Source organism: Lipotes vexillifer, unplaced genomic scaffold, assembly GCF_000442215.2.
Source record: "Lipotes vexillifer unplaced genomic scaffold, Lipotes_vexillifer_v1.1 scaffold1506, whole genome shotgun sequence".
Taxonomy (NCBI): Eukaryota; Metazoa; Chordata; class Mammalia; order Artiodactyla; family Lipotidae; genus Lipotes; species Lipotes vexillifer.
The window spans coordinates 161624-176230 of record NW_006781238.1 but is presented as its reverse complement, the minus strand read 5'-3'; the positions used below and the strand labels follow the sequence as shown (position 1 = coordinate 176230).

Genomic DNA, 14607 nt, shown 5'->3' with positions numbered 1-14607 from the left:
CTACCTGCACACCGTTTCCCTATGATGAACCAAAGCTAGTCAGTCAACAAATTCGGCATGAGCTCTAGGTCTCTCTGCACCCATGCTGGTAATGGCTAGCTTGACCTCAATAACAAGCATTTCATTAACACTTCAGAAAGTGTTACTGTGAAAATGTTTTTTGCCCACTTGAGCTTTCACTGTTTGGGTGAGATGAGCACTAAGTGGTACAAGGACTCCGGGTGTTCTCATCAGCTGTGATTAGAGCACAGGGAGTTCTTGTCTCCCCTGCATGTCAGTGGCCGTAACCAAGAGGTGTGACTGAGATGTTCCGAAATGACACCTGCCCGAAGTTCACTCATCATGCCCATCTCTCCACGTTCATGTCCTGTGTCAGTCTGCAGCTTAATGAAAGCATGAAGCAGGTAGACAGGGGTCAGAATCTGTACTGAAATTATAGCCTATATCTCATTCCTGGTATTTTTTGCACAAAACTGAATTTTTGTCGCCTCTTTGTGGGAATATGCTCTCTGGTCCAACACAGCTACCCCCGACTGCACACCGTTTTATCTCATACCGATGTCTCACAATGTACTAGAGTGGGCTGGCCCTCAGGGCATTGGAATTTGCAACTCCAGCATTTATTATTTATGCAAGTTTAACACAGAAAGCCACCATCACTCATTAAAACCTCACCACAAATTGATGACTGAGGATACTCAAAGAAGGTGGGGAAGATCTGAATAGACCAAAAGATGGTGTAGGACAATAATTCCCACACAGCCTGAACACTCGCCAACCCAGCAAGCCTTGTGAAGGGCTGGCTAGGGCAAGGCACTTAGGAGACTCCTTTAAAAAGAGGAAATTAACGTTAAACGCAATGATATTAGAACTCCATTTTTACCATATTTAATATATTCTAATGTTTACTCCATCACTCATTTGTTATTATCCTGTAGGTGTTTCGTGTGTATTTATTAAATGAATAGATTAATGAATAAGGGAAGGAGACCCTCAGAATTGTCTTGGGCTGCTAAAGGTCTGTAACTTCGCAGCATCAAAATTTGGTAAAATATTTAAAAATGACACAGAGAAAACTTATTTGATGAGTTGTATCATGTAAAAATATTTGTGAAAAAAAGGTAGTTTGAATGGAGGCAAAAATATGATATCCGCAGAAATATTGGGGCTAAAATACTACTAAAAATAAATTTGTACAATCATCCATTTAGTAGAATACACTGAGTTTCACAGGGCTTTTGACACTAGAGAACATATTTTCTCAAAAATATTATGGTCTATATCATCATTTGGAGGTGTCAACAACTTCAGAAAGATACCAATGACACTACCATAGAGACATTTAGGACTAGGGAAGTAAAGTACATGAACTGGTACCAAGAATAATTATTCTGCTTCTTTATTTGTGTTCATATAATCAAAATAAAGGATTTGTAAAATATATATTTGCTTTACTACGCATGGGTATATGTTATTTTTGTACTTTAGAAAACAAATGAATTTTTAAATGGTCTTTGAAAAGACATTTTATATCTCTACCAATATAGTAAATCCAATTTGTTGGTCAAAAAATATTTCAAAAATTTTATAATTTTAATTATACTTAGTCCCCTTTAATACTGAAAAGTATTGTATAATAAGGTTGTAAAGTATAAGGTTACTATATAAATAAATACTCATTTAATAAATAAATGAGTTGAGATATCTAGCATATGGTTATACAGAAAGTTGATTCATTTTGCTAATTTTTTTACTGAAGTGAAATAAGATGCATTGCTTTTTTTTTTTTTTTAATCTGCACTTGGATTTGTCAAAAATCTTTCATTGATTCTGTCACATCTAGTTGAAACTGAAAATGTCAAACAGAAATTAGGATAATTATAAGATAAGTCAAGGGAAAAAGTACTCAGATCTTGAAAATTATTAGCTTTCATTTTTCTTCCAAAGCTACAGGTTCACAGTATCTTTCATGATATACTTTAAAACCTTTATGAGAGGTGCTATTCTTTTCAGTGAAAACAGATGGCATCTCTCCAGGTTTCCTGTTTCATCTCAAGCACTTGACTCATTTAGGCAATACTTCTCAAATATATTCTCTGCTTAGCAGTCAAGAACAATTTGGAATTTTTAAGTTGGCACATGTGGTGTCCTAACTTTCTTTCTGTGAGCCCTGGCCTGTTGCATTAAAGAAACTACTGATGTGAACTTAATCATCTGTTCTATTTGATATCTTCAGAAATGTCAAAGGTCACTTATTTGATATTATACTTAATTAATAAGTTCCATTAGTACTGTATGCACAATTTACTCCTTTCCTTGTGCAACAGTATGTTCACAAAGCTACATAAGATGTTTCACTGAGCAACTTGGTAGACTAGTGAAAGATACTGGAGTCAAGCTCAGGTCTGGGATAAACCTTAGCATATTTTGTCAGTCAAGGCAAACGGAAGTTCTTTATTTCCAAATCAGCCTTCAGATATATAAGAACAGAGAAGAATATATGCCAAACATAGTTTTACTTAATCATTCATTATCAACATATTCCTTCTGTTCACTCAAATATTTCAGGCTCTTGAAATATGATGTAATCGTTTTTATAAAGCAACAAAAATAAAACATAAGTATACTATTGATGAAAAATGTGAAAGTGAAATCAAGAAAACACTCCCATTACCACTGCAACAAAAAGAATAAAATATCTAGGAATAAACCTACCTAAGGAGACAAAAGACCTGTATGCAGAAAATTATAAGACACTGATGAAAGAAATTAAAGATGATACAAACAGATGGAGGGATATACCATGTTCTTGGATTGGAAGAATCAACATTGTGAAAATGACTCTACTTCCCAAAGCAATCTACAGATTCAATGCAATCCCTATCAAACTACCACTGGCAATTTTCACAGAACTAGAACAAAAAATTTCACAATTTGTATGGAAACACAAAAGACCCCGAATAGCCAAAGCAATCTTGAGAACGAAAAATGGAGCTGGAGGAATCAGGCTGCCTGACTTCAGACTATACTACAAAGCTACAGTAATCAAGACAGTATGGTACTGGCACAAAAACAGAAAGATAGATCAATGGAATAGGATAGAAAGCCCAGAGATAAACCCATGCACATATGGACACCTTATCTTTGATAAAGGTGGCAGGAATATACAGTGGAGAAAGGACAGCCTCTTCAATAAGTGGTGCTGGGAAAACTGGACAGGTACATGTAAAAGTATGAGATTAGATCACTCCCTAACACCATACACAAAAATAAGCTCAAAATGGATTAAAGACCTAAATGTAAGGCCAGAAACTATCAAACTCTTAGAGGAAAACATAGGCAGAACACTCTATGACATAAATCACAGCAAGATCCTTCTTGACCCATCTCCTAGAGTAATGGAGATAAAAACAAAAATAAACAAATGGGACCTAATGAAACTTCAAAGCTTTTGCACAGCAAAGGAAACCATAAACAAGACCAAAAGACAGCCCTCAGAATGGGAGAAAATATTTGCAAATGAATCAACTGACAAAGGATTAATCTCTAAAATTTACAGGCAGCTCATGCAGCTCAATAACAAAAAAATAAACAACCCAATCCAAAAATGGGCAGAAGACCTAAATAGACATTTCTCCAAAGAAGATATACAGACTGCCAACAAACACATGAAAGAATGCTCAACATCATTAATCATTAGAGAAATGCAAATCAAAACTACAATGAGATATCATCTCACACCAGTCAGAATGGCCATCATCAAAAAATCTAGAAACAATAAATGCTGGAGAGGGTGTGGAGAAAAGGGAACACTCTTGCACTGCTGGTGGGAATGTGAATTGGTTCAGCCACTATGGAGAACAGTATGGAGGTTCCTTAAAAAACTACAAATAGGGGCTTCCCTGGTGGCGCAGTGGTTGAGAGTCCACCTGCCGATGCAGGGGACATGGGTTCGTATCCTGGTCTGGGAAGATCCCACATGCCGCAGAGCAGCTGGGCCCGCGAGCCATCGCCGCTGAGCCTGAGTGTCTGGAGCCTGTGCTCCACAACAAGAGAGGCCGCGATAGTGAGAGGCCCGCGCACCGCGATGAAGAGTGGCCCCCACTTGCCACAACTAGAGAAAGCCCTCGCACAGAAACGAAGACCCAGCACAGCAAAAATAAATAAAATTAATTAATAAACTCCTACCCCAACACCTTAAAAAATTAAAAAAAAACAAACAAAAAATACTACAAATAGAACTACTATATGACCCAGCAATCCCACTACTGGGCATATACCCTGAGAAAACCAAAATTCAAAAAGAGTCATGTACCAAAATGTTCATTGCAGCTCTATTTACAATAGCCCAGAGATGGAAACAACCTAAGTGCTCATCGTCGGATGAATGGATAAAGAAGAAGTGGCACATATATACAATGGAATATTACTCAGCCATAGAAAGAAACGAAATTGAGCTATTTGTAATGAGGTGGATAGATCTAGAGTCTGTCATACAGAGTGAAGTAAGTCAGAAAGAGAAGGACAAATACCGTATGCTAACACATATATATGGAATTTAAGAAAAAAAATGTTATGAAGAACCTGGGGGTAAGACAGGAATAAAGACACAGACCTACTGGAGAACAGACTTGAGGGTATGGGGAGGGGGAAGGGTGAGCTGTGGTAGGGCGAGAGAGAGACATGGACATATATATACTAACAAAGGTAGATAGCCAGTGGGAAGTAGCCGCACTGCACAGGGATACCAGCTCGGTGCTTTGTGACCGCCTGGAGGGGTGGGATATAGAGGGTGGGAGGGAGGGAGACGAAGAGGGAAGAGATATGGGAACATGTGTGTATGTATAACTGATTCACTTTGTTATAAAGCAGAAACTAACACACCATTGTAAAGCAATTATACCCCAATAAAGATGTTAAAAAAAAAAACATAAGTACTAGCACTCATGTTATAAATTTCATTTTGATGTTTATAGAACATTTAACTACAAATGCAATGTACACTGTGAATATAAAAGTCTTTCTTGGGGCAAACAACTGCTAAAGGATAGCAATTTTATATAAACAAAACACTTAGCACTTAAAAAATCAGGAATTGAAGTATCTGTCTTAAAAAGATTATACATTCAAAAAAAAGATTATATAAAGCTAGTTTTTACATTCTTCCAGTCCCAGAAATAAGAGGCTTTCAACCACTTGTATTTGTAAAAAGGGAACAGGAAAAAAGATCTGAGTTTTCTAAACTTTAAAAGTAATAGTTTGGCAAAGATGTGATGAACTATCATTTAGTACCTAAAAAGATATGCAACTCCCCTCTCCCAACTAATGACAAAATTCGACAAATTTTATTGACACACTGGCAGAAAAAAAGTTATCAAACCAACTTCTACAGCTATATTCCATGTCTTGTTGATGTCTATGATTAAATATTTCCAAGAAAATTATTTAGCTTGGCAAAATAGCATAGTAGTTGAAAGCACTGAAAACTCTGAAAACTAATTAAAATTTTACACACATACACACACAGCACACACACACCACACACACAACACACAACACACACACATACCACACACACACACAACACACACACACAACACACACACACAACACACAGCACACACACAAACATAAAATAGTGCTTGGCCCACAGGAATAGGCACTAAATAAAACATTAAAAAAATGTATAAGGGGAATAATCCAACTACTTCTAAAATGACTACAAAAAGAAGCACATAGCTTCTTTATTGAGGTTCTGAGCTAATATTAACAACTGGTACTAATTTCATTATATTATTGACTTTCAGAGGAAAGAAATATCAATGTCCCCCCACTTTTATTTAAACTTCAGGCAAATGACTGATAAATGGTGCTTTAAAAGGTGTGGAACATCATGTTAGAAAAATCATAACAAATGTGTGGACCAAAAGGAAACCTGCCTTGAGGAAGTATAAACCAGGTAACAATAAAGTGTAATGGAATTGAAAAATGCTAAAACTAAGCTGGGGATGGAAAAGACGAAAAGTGAGCATCTCCTGCCTCTAGTAGGGCTGTCTTTCTATAAGAGATGTGCTTAGTGTCTTTCACATCTTAATGTAGTTCAATCCAATACATAGCTCAATCCAATACACTTCCCTGGTACCTTTCATACACTTAGAATAATATATTGCATAAATTTTTAATAAATGAATATAAATTATATACAATATACCTATAACATACTATGGAATTTCTGATAGAGATTGAGTTTAGGAGAGTTATAGCAGAGACAGAATTTGTGCTTCTATTCCTAAATATCTATATTCTATACTATAATCTATTTTACTCAGAAATCCTTTTTTTCATATCATATTCTGTTAGGACTTTAAAATTCCAAGATTCCTAAAAATTAAAAGACTCCTGATCACCATTTGTGATGCTATCAGAAAACAGGAGGTTAGACTCTCCTGTCTTATTAATTTTTTAGTAAGAACTTATTATTTTGAAGGAACATGAAACACAATGCTAAAATATTTATAGATACATTAAAATATTTATACACACAGAAGCAAAATGACCACATTTGGTTCCCTCAAATTTTCTAATGCATACAAAAGAAATGTAAAAAAATGTCCTCTCTTACGTTTTCTGTTTCAATCAAATAATCAAACGAACTGACAATGTTTTCTGGAAATTATGAATGCCACTCAATCTAATGTCCTTGGGTTTTCTCAATGTGGTAATCAATGTTGGTGATGTTGGTGTCCCACCCAGATCCCCTTCATTTACTGGTACACTCCATTCCCCAAGAATATACACCTGCCCAGTGGGTCAAGCCAAAGATAGACTACCTGAGACCATATGACTACATCTTTGCTCTCTTCCTTCCCCATCTCTCTCTTGTTTCTCTCCTCTCCTTACAGATTTCCCTGAAGAGCATTTCCTCAATAAACCATGTACCCCCAAATCTCTGAGACGTTCTCTTTTTCTATGGTATCTCACTTAAGAGAGAATCTTTATAGAAAGATAGTTTATTACTTATTTAAATGCTTGATCCAGTTTCCAACTTCACTGTATAAAATAGGGAAATGCAACATAAATTTACCAAACATGGGGTTAACTAATCAGAAAGTAGACTGCAACCACAAAATAGCCTCAATGAACAGGCAGAGAAAGAGAGCAAAAGAGAACATCTCAAATTAATGCTGGGCTCTTGGGTCCACCTCCCATGGTTTAATATCTGATTTGCCCCTTCCACTTGTCATATATACTTGTTCGATGTGTTTGCTAACTATGATCCTTCTATTCAACATTTCACAGTTTAAATGCTCTTTTATTATGAACTTCAGTAAAGCTATTTTATTTCAGATATTAAATCAACTCAATTATGCTCTTTATTCTGTCATTTTGAAATATCAGTGGAAAAGAAATAATTAGAAAACTGGCATTGATCATAATATGAATTGAAAAACTCAATTCCAGACAGAATAACAAACTAGATATGATGTCAGTTATATTCCAGGTTACTGTTCACTGACAAGCTTAGCATGTGCAAGACAGTCCACAAAATGGTGACATGTATAACAGAAAACTTTAAACTAAATAAACTATTACTAATTTGGTGAAATGAAAATAGCACAGATAATCACACTCCTTCCTTAGTAAGTGTGAAGTAAACATGGGACAATAGAAAAACTCACCAAATTTTAGGTATGTATTTGTAATTACAAAATGTATTTCATATTTTCTATATTTAAGCTAGAAGGAATACTTTACTCTTGAATGCTACAGAAATAGTTCCTCTCTCTATTCTGTCCTAGATTTGTAAATAAATACTAACCCAGAAGTATAAATTATTCTCAAGTATACACCATTCTTTAATCCTCTCTGCCTCTGTCCACTGAAGTTTAACCAGTTTTCTGTCTTACATAGTACAGTAAAAGCTCTCTGCTTAAGTGGCTAAAGGGATATATCTCAACCTAGTTTCCTTCTGTTGCCCCCAGGAGCAGAACTATGCTCCTGAAAGCAACAATGACCACTCAAGGAATCATCTGGGGGGATCTGAGAGTCTCAATCTTTATTTTGCCAAAGAATGCAAAATTGTACAAAAGGTTACATCACCATTTAGGAGAATTACATCAACAAAAATGATACAAATGAATGTATTTACAAGACAGAAACAGACTCACAGACATAAAAAACAAACTTTTATGGTTGCCAAAGGGGAAAGGATGGGGAGGGATAAATTAGGAATTTTGGATTAACATACACACACTCCTATACATAAAAAAGATAACCAACAAGGTCCTACTGTATAGCACAGGGAATTATATTCAATATCTTGAAATAACTTATAATGGAAAAGAATCTAAAAAAGAATATATATGTCATACTAAGTCAGTCAGACAGAGAAAGACAAATATCATGATATCACTTATATGTGGAATCTAAAAAAAGGGTACCAATGAACTTATCTACAAAACAGAAATAGAGTCACAGATTTAGAAAACAAACTTGTGATTACCAAGGGCATAAGGGGCAGGGGGAGGAATAAATTGGGAGATTGGGATTGACAAATGCACACTACTATATATAAAACAGATTATTAATAGGGACCTTCTGTATAACACAGGGAACTCTACTGAATACTGTGTAATGGCCTATATGGGAAAGAATCTAAAAAAGAGTGGATATATATATATATATATATATATATATATATATATATATATAGCTGGAGAAAGAGGATGACGATTAGGTATACATATACAGGAAGTGATTTTTCCCTCTGGTATTAAGTGAGGGGCAGAAGCAAGGGCCATCATGATGTTCTCAGGATCCCCTGCCACCTTAGACCTCAGCAGAGGCTGTGACCTCTGTCTTCCACACGGAGGAGGTGGTCAAGCTGGAGCCATGTGCTGTGGAACAGCTGACCCTCCTTGGCTCTTTGCTTAATGGCACAGAGCATGGGCAAACATGGGGCTACGTGGCAATGGTGTCACATGAGACACCCAGCGTTTTTGCTTTCTGCATGTCCTTGTGATAGAGCTCGTCTCTGCAACTCTTAACATAAAGGGCCAGCTCAATGATGAATTACCTCACTGATCATTTTATGTATTTCTTTTATACTAATTTTTAAAACGTCTATTTGACAAAAAAATTAGTAACTTGAACCCTGACATATACTTATAGCCTTCTGTACAGGGCATACCACAGAGCCCGGAAAAGTCAGGACTGCCAGGGAACTGAACCTAGCAGAGCTTGACACTAGGTAGTGTGAGGGTCAAAGATTTTTGTCAGATTGGTTGATATCAGCCTTGCCTGTGGATCACATCAGTCCTGATGTGCCTTTTAAAACCAAGGAAAAGTTCTGAATTATTTCCACCAAAGAAAAAGCCTCTATTTCTGAACTGCATTGAAAGGCACGCTTTTATTGGAAATGTAAATAGTCCGTTGGTTTTCCACAACGGTCACCTTCATGATGAGAATTCTATGGAGAAATGAAGGTCAAAGCTCCCTTAGACTCCTCTCATGAGGAAAACTATTTTTTTAAAATGTTATCAATGACACATATGTAGACATATAAATATTTATATGGAAACGTACCGCCTAGTCAGTGAATGGAAATGGGAATAGAAATGATGTGCTCTGGGAATCCTCCCTGTGTGACTGTACTTTCAAATCAGGAGAGAACTGTTTCTTTTGCCATTTCTATCCCTGTGGCTAATGGGGAAAGGTCAGTTTTTCAGATTACATAAGCAGAAAGGGATTTTGATTCTTTCTCAGTTTGCAGAAAGGAACAGATGAGAGGTCCCAGAAGGTTTGCTGGCTTAAACCTATAACATAGTTTTCTTGACCCTCAATCTAGTCCTACTTCTGTGGTATTGGAAGTATTGACTGGAGCAGTAATCTATGGTATAGGAAAAGGTAAAAAGTTATCAGGTTAGTTAGTAGAAATAGAAGGCATTAAAGTAGTAAATTGAGGAGAAACTCTGAAGGTAAGACAGATGATGGAGAGAGAGAAAGACTACAGATTGAACTGTGGAATTATTGGTATTCCCCTAAACCATAAGAGTTGGGCAGAAGAGTGCATGGTAAAAATCCAACCAGGAAGGGTTAAAGGTCTTTGGTCAAAGCTGTACTATGCATTTGCCTCTCAATGCTACCTAGGCATTGGACCCCACCTTATGGCTCAAAAGAAAAATAGCCTAATTTAAAAAATAATAATATAACCAATAAATAGGGGCAGAACTATATATGGCCTAGGAAACACTGTTTTGTGGGAAAGTCTGGGGAGAAGTTGCCTGGAATTGGGTTACAAATAAATAATGATGTCATCATGGGAAAGAAAATGATTTATGCATCAAATGGCTGACTTGAGCCTGAGAACTCCAGAGCAGCTCTTAGGTTTTCTTGGTCTGTTGCTTCTCCCCTGACTTTGGTCAGGATCAGTATCAGGCAGAAGTAAGGAAGCAATGTACTATACTGGTTTAGTCTGCTCTAGCATGGGCAATAGGAAGGAAACTCCAGATGCTCTGAACCCCAGGTCTGGGATAAGGTGGGATTCTCATGCTCCTGGAGCTTCACAGAAGAGACAGGAAGTCTGGGAAGCCTAAGGTTTGGATCAATGACCTGCCTTTGCCATTACTTCAAGGAACTGGGCCCAGTCAAGAGGAAGGGGTCCAAAAACATGAACAATAACAATAAAGCACTTATACCTCCCTTACATGTCAGCATTTTAAGTCCTGCTCTAGGACCACACGTTTAATCGTCACAAAAAAACCTGTAGCACCAGTAGGAACTATTAATCCCTTTTAAGAAATGTGCAGACTGAGGCTCAAAGGATTGTACATTATTTGTGGAAGGTCAAACCATAGGTGGCAACAGAGAATCCAAATTTCTGAACTCTTGTTCCAGTTCTCTTTTCCATTTTAGTAAGTAGAGCCATCATAAAGTGGAGTCAAAATCATAATCCACAATTAATGCAGAAATTTCCAAAAGGCATTACCTCAAATTTTAAGGAAATTACAAGCTTAAAGTTCATATATTTCCTTTTAAATAGTTTTTCCCAATGGAAACAGATGAGGCAGCCTGGTCTTAATGTCTGGCTTATTCTCATTGCTATTTCTAATGATTACAAATAAATAACATCTTCAAGTTTTGATTTTAAAGTTAACAAAATGGAATGCATCTGGTAATTTGTTCTGGTAACCTTCTAAAATTGAACAGAGGTAGGAGGGAGCTCAAAAACAGGCTAGACAAACTCTTTCATGGTTACTTGATACTCTTGCAGGATGATGACAGTAGTAGCAATTAAGATATAACTGCTTCCTGTGCCCTGAAAACACCTGTTCTAGGTAAGAAACAAAGCTATCAATAGAAGTGGCAGTAACTGTTGTGAGCATCTCCTTGCAGTATCAGGAACACATCTGTAGTTGCATGCCCCTGCCAAATTGTGTTTAGTTTGGGCATCATCTTTCTTTTGATAAGTCGTCTCATTTTCAAGTGAATGAATTTGAATAAAGCTAATTAGGATTAACTACACTTATGAAAGGTGTCAGGATTAACTACACTTATGAAAGGTGTCAATGAAGGTTAAAGTGTTCCTTTTTTATGAGAGTTACGCTCTTTGCCCACTGAGACGCTCCTGTAAACTTACAGGACCTAGGGCCTTTAAGCTACATACTGTCTTTAATTAACTCAATGGTTAGAAACAGAAGTTACTCTCCTGGCAGATGAACTCAGCATAAAACATGGTTTGTCTAAATGTTGCAGACGTACAGTAATAAAGACTGATAATGCACAAAAGAGATTAAAACAGACAACTCTCAGAACTCCTTAGTTATCATTAAGTTAGTAGGTTCAGTGAGGAAAACAAATGTAGTAAAACTATTTTTAAAGTCCTTAAAGAATGTTTCATATGGTCTTCTGAGACAGGCCATGCAGCATTTCTTACCTGAAAAGTGTACATGTCAGAAAACAACAAACAGACAATCTTCACAAAATTATTTAGAATTTCACAGGAAAGAATTTTCCACTAATTTTATGAATGTGTATATGTGTATGCCACACATATGTGCATATGTATATGTTTTTGTACATACACATATATATGCATTTTATAAATAAATATATCCTGGTGGACAGTCATTAGTATTAAAATTGTATTGACGTTTTTACCTGAGGTAAACAGATATTGCATATAATCTCTAGATTTGTCCATATTCATGAATTTGTTCCCCTTGAAACAGAGGTAACTATTTTGCTCTAAACCATGAAAAGCAATGTGTATCCAATAAAATACAATTCACATTAGTTGAGAAAATGAAACTATATCTCTAATCCTTGGGAGGACAGAGGAATGATATAACAAAACAAAGAGCACGGCTGTGTCAAAAAGGGGCTGGAGATCAGGATGCTGGGCTGACAGGCACACGAACAGTTAGAGCTCAGCATTTCCTGTGACTTGTTGCTTGAAAAACCGGGGATAACTGGACTTGGATTATCTAACAAACCAGTTACTGAAATGACTGTACATTCAAATTTTGTGAAATAAATGAGACTTTCCCATGTTTGAGGGCTTTGCACAAATGTAATAATGCTAACTATGAAAACAAGATCCTTTTGTTTTTTTACTTTGGAATGTTATTTGACATGTAACATGAAATAAAATAATTCATCAAGTTCTTTGTTAAAAAAAAAAAAGTACTGTGTATCCAACATTATGAACATGTCTTCCATCTGACGTTTGAAATGGGAGAAGTTAAAATTTCTTACCATCCAAGCTGTGACAAAGTCCCCCATCCAGGTCCCTACTGCAGCTAATTTCATGAAACTTTCATTTCGGATGCCCATATAGTCTGTAATGATATACGCTCTGTGGAAACAAACACACAAGACATTGTCTGGACTCAGAGAGCCATACAGTCAAAGCTTTCTGGTTCAGCAACACGCAAAGGGGCTTTTTCCCCTTTCCACAAGCTTTCTTGCTTTCGTCTCATCATCTATGCTTACAAATCTGAAAGGCTAGGAGGAGCTCTGAGGGTGTCTGGGTCAGTTCCAATTAGATTTGAAGACTGACTGTGACTATACCAATTACCACGTGCCTTTTGTTTTTGAGCTATAGGACTGACAATAGCTTTTGGAAAATCAAACAGAAATACTCAGCAAAGGCATCATTTCACACTCACTCAAGTATGAGGAGCGCAGAAACAATTCCTGAATTAGAGTAACTTAAAAGGAAGAGAAGAGCTCACTTTCCTTTAGTTCTGTCGAGTCAGAACTATTGAAAAGGTGCTGGGAATAGGCTTTAGGTATAATATATCTGAATAATGTTCAGAAGAATATCAAGATTAGAGAAAATTTTCCACACAGTGAAGTGATGTAAAAATTGACTCAAATATACGTGGTTTAAATTATTACTTAAATAGCAATAACCAGAAGACTTCATTTCATCACTCTTTAGCTAATTCTTGTTTTCTTGCTATATAACACCAATTCATATGCATCACAGCTCAAAGAGAGATTCAAAGGTACACCCAATCATTAAATACAAGTAATATGACCATCCTTATTGTTTATTAAGCATTTTCATTTTCTTGTTTGATAGTCAAGAAAATTCTAAGTATCATTTTTACCATCTTGTAATTTCTCTGAGAAAAATGGGACTCAAAGAGATCACTTAACCTGCTCAATCAATACCACATAACAAATGGATGGTAGCTAGGAACCAAATTTGTCTCTCTCTCTATTTTTAACTCTAAGTTTTTCACTCAGATTTCTTTTACTTTATTTTTTTTTTTAATTTATTGGGGTTAGTTGCTAGGTTTCTTTTCCTTTAAATTTTGTTCCTTTTCTTAAACATGTTAATACCTGTACAACTTAGAGTGCCAGTTAAACGTGACTCTTCTTAGATTAACTTCATTTTTTAACTTTTTATTTCATATTGGAGTATTAACTTTAAAACAATATGCAGTAGAGAATGATATGTTTGTTAGTTATCTATTGAAACTATGAAGAAGCACATTTTTGAAGTCACTGAGAATTAAACCATTTCCAATTCAGTTATTTTTTTCCAGAGTTATTTCAGATAGTTTTTTATCCATAACATAAACAGGTATTTACATAGTTTTTTAACAACAAAAACAAACTTATGAATTCTCAAAACAATTCTTTTTCCACATGCTTCATTCTTTGGAGGGGCTATGTAAATATCTTAAAGTCTATGGAGGGGCTGTGTAAATATCTTAAGGTCTCATCTCAAAATTCGGGGTCTCTAATTCCATGTGTTTCCATAATAGCCAAAAAATTTTTAGCTACCATAAACTGCGTGTTAGCGATGTTCTAGAGATTGTTATTAGCACTTTGAAAACTGAATCTCCATCAACTTTCATATCAGAAAAGTGAAATGTATTGTTATTCCTGTTTCACAGATATGGAATTAAGGCTTTAGAGAGTTTTTGCAACTTTCTCAAGGTCAAGCATCTAGTAAATGGACAAGATTTGAATCTAAATTTGATTGACTCCCAAATCCAGGCACTTAACCACTGTGCTATACCTTCTTCCTACAAGTGTTAGTAGAGATATAAAAAACACAAAGAATATCTCTGTTCCCCAGTATTTTAGTAG

At 36.0% G+C, this 14607-nt stretch overlaps 1 protein-coding gene across 1 annotated transcript in view; it reads right to left on the bottom strand.

The window, feature by feature from the left end:
• Positions 1 to 12866, bottom strand: part of LOC103091474 (transmembrane protein 117) — a 259945-nt gene extending 247079 nt beyond the window's left edge. The window contains exon 1 of the mRNA XM_007454519.1: positions 12757 to 12866. Within this exon, the coding sequence (XP_007454581.1) occupies positions 12757 to 12834 (78 nt within the window). The 5' untranslated portion in view covers positions 12835 to 12866. The remainder of the gene's footprint in view (positions 1 to 12756) is intronic.
• Positions 12867 to 14607: the final 1741 nt, after the last annotated feature.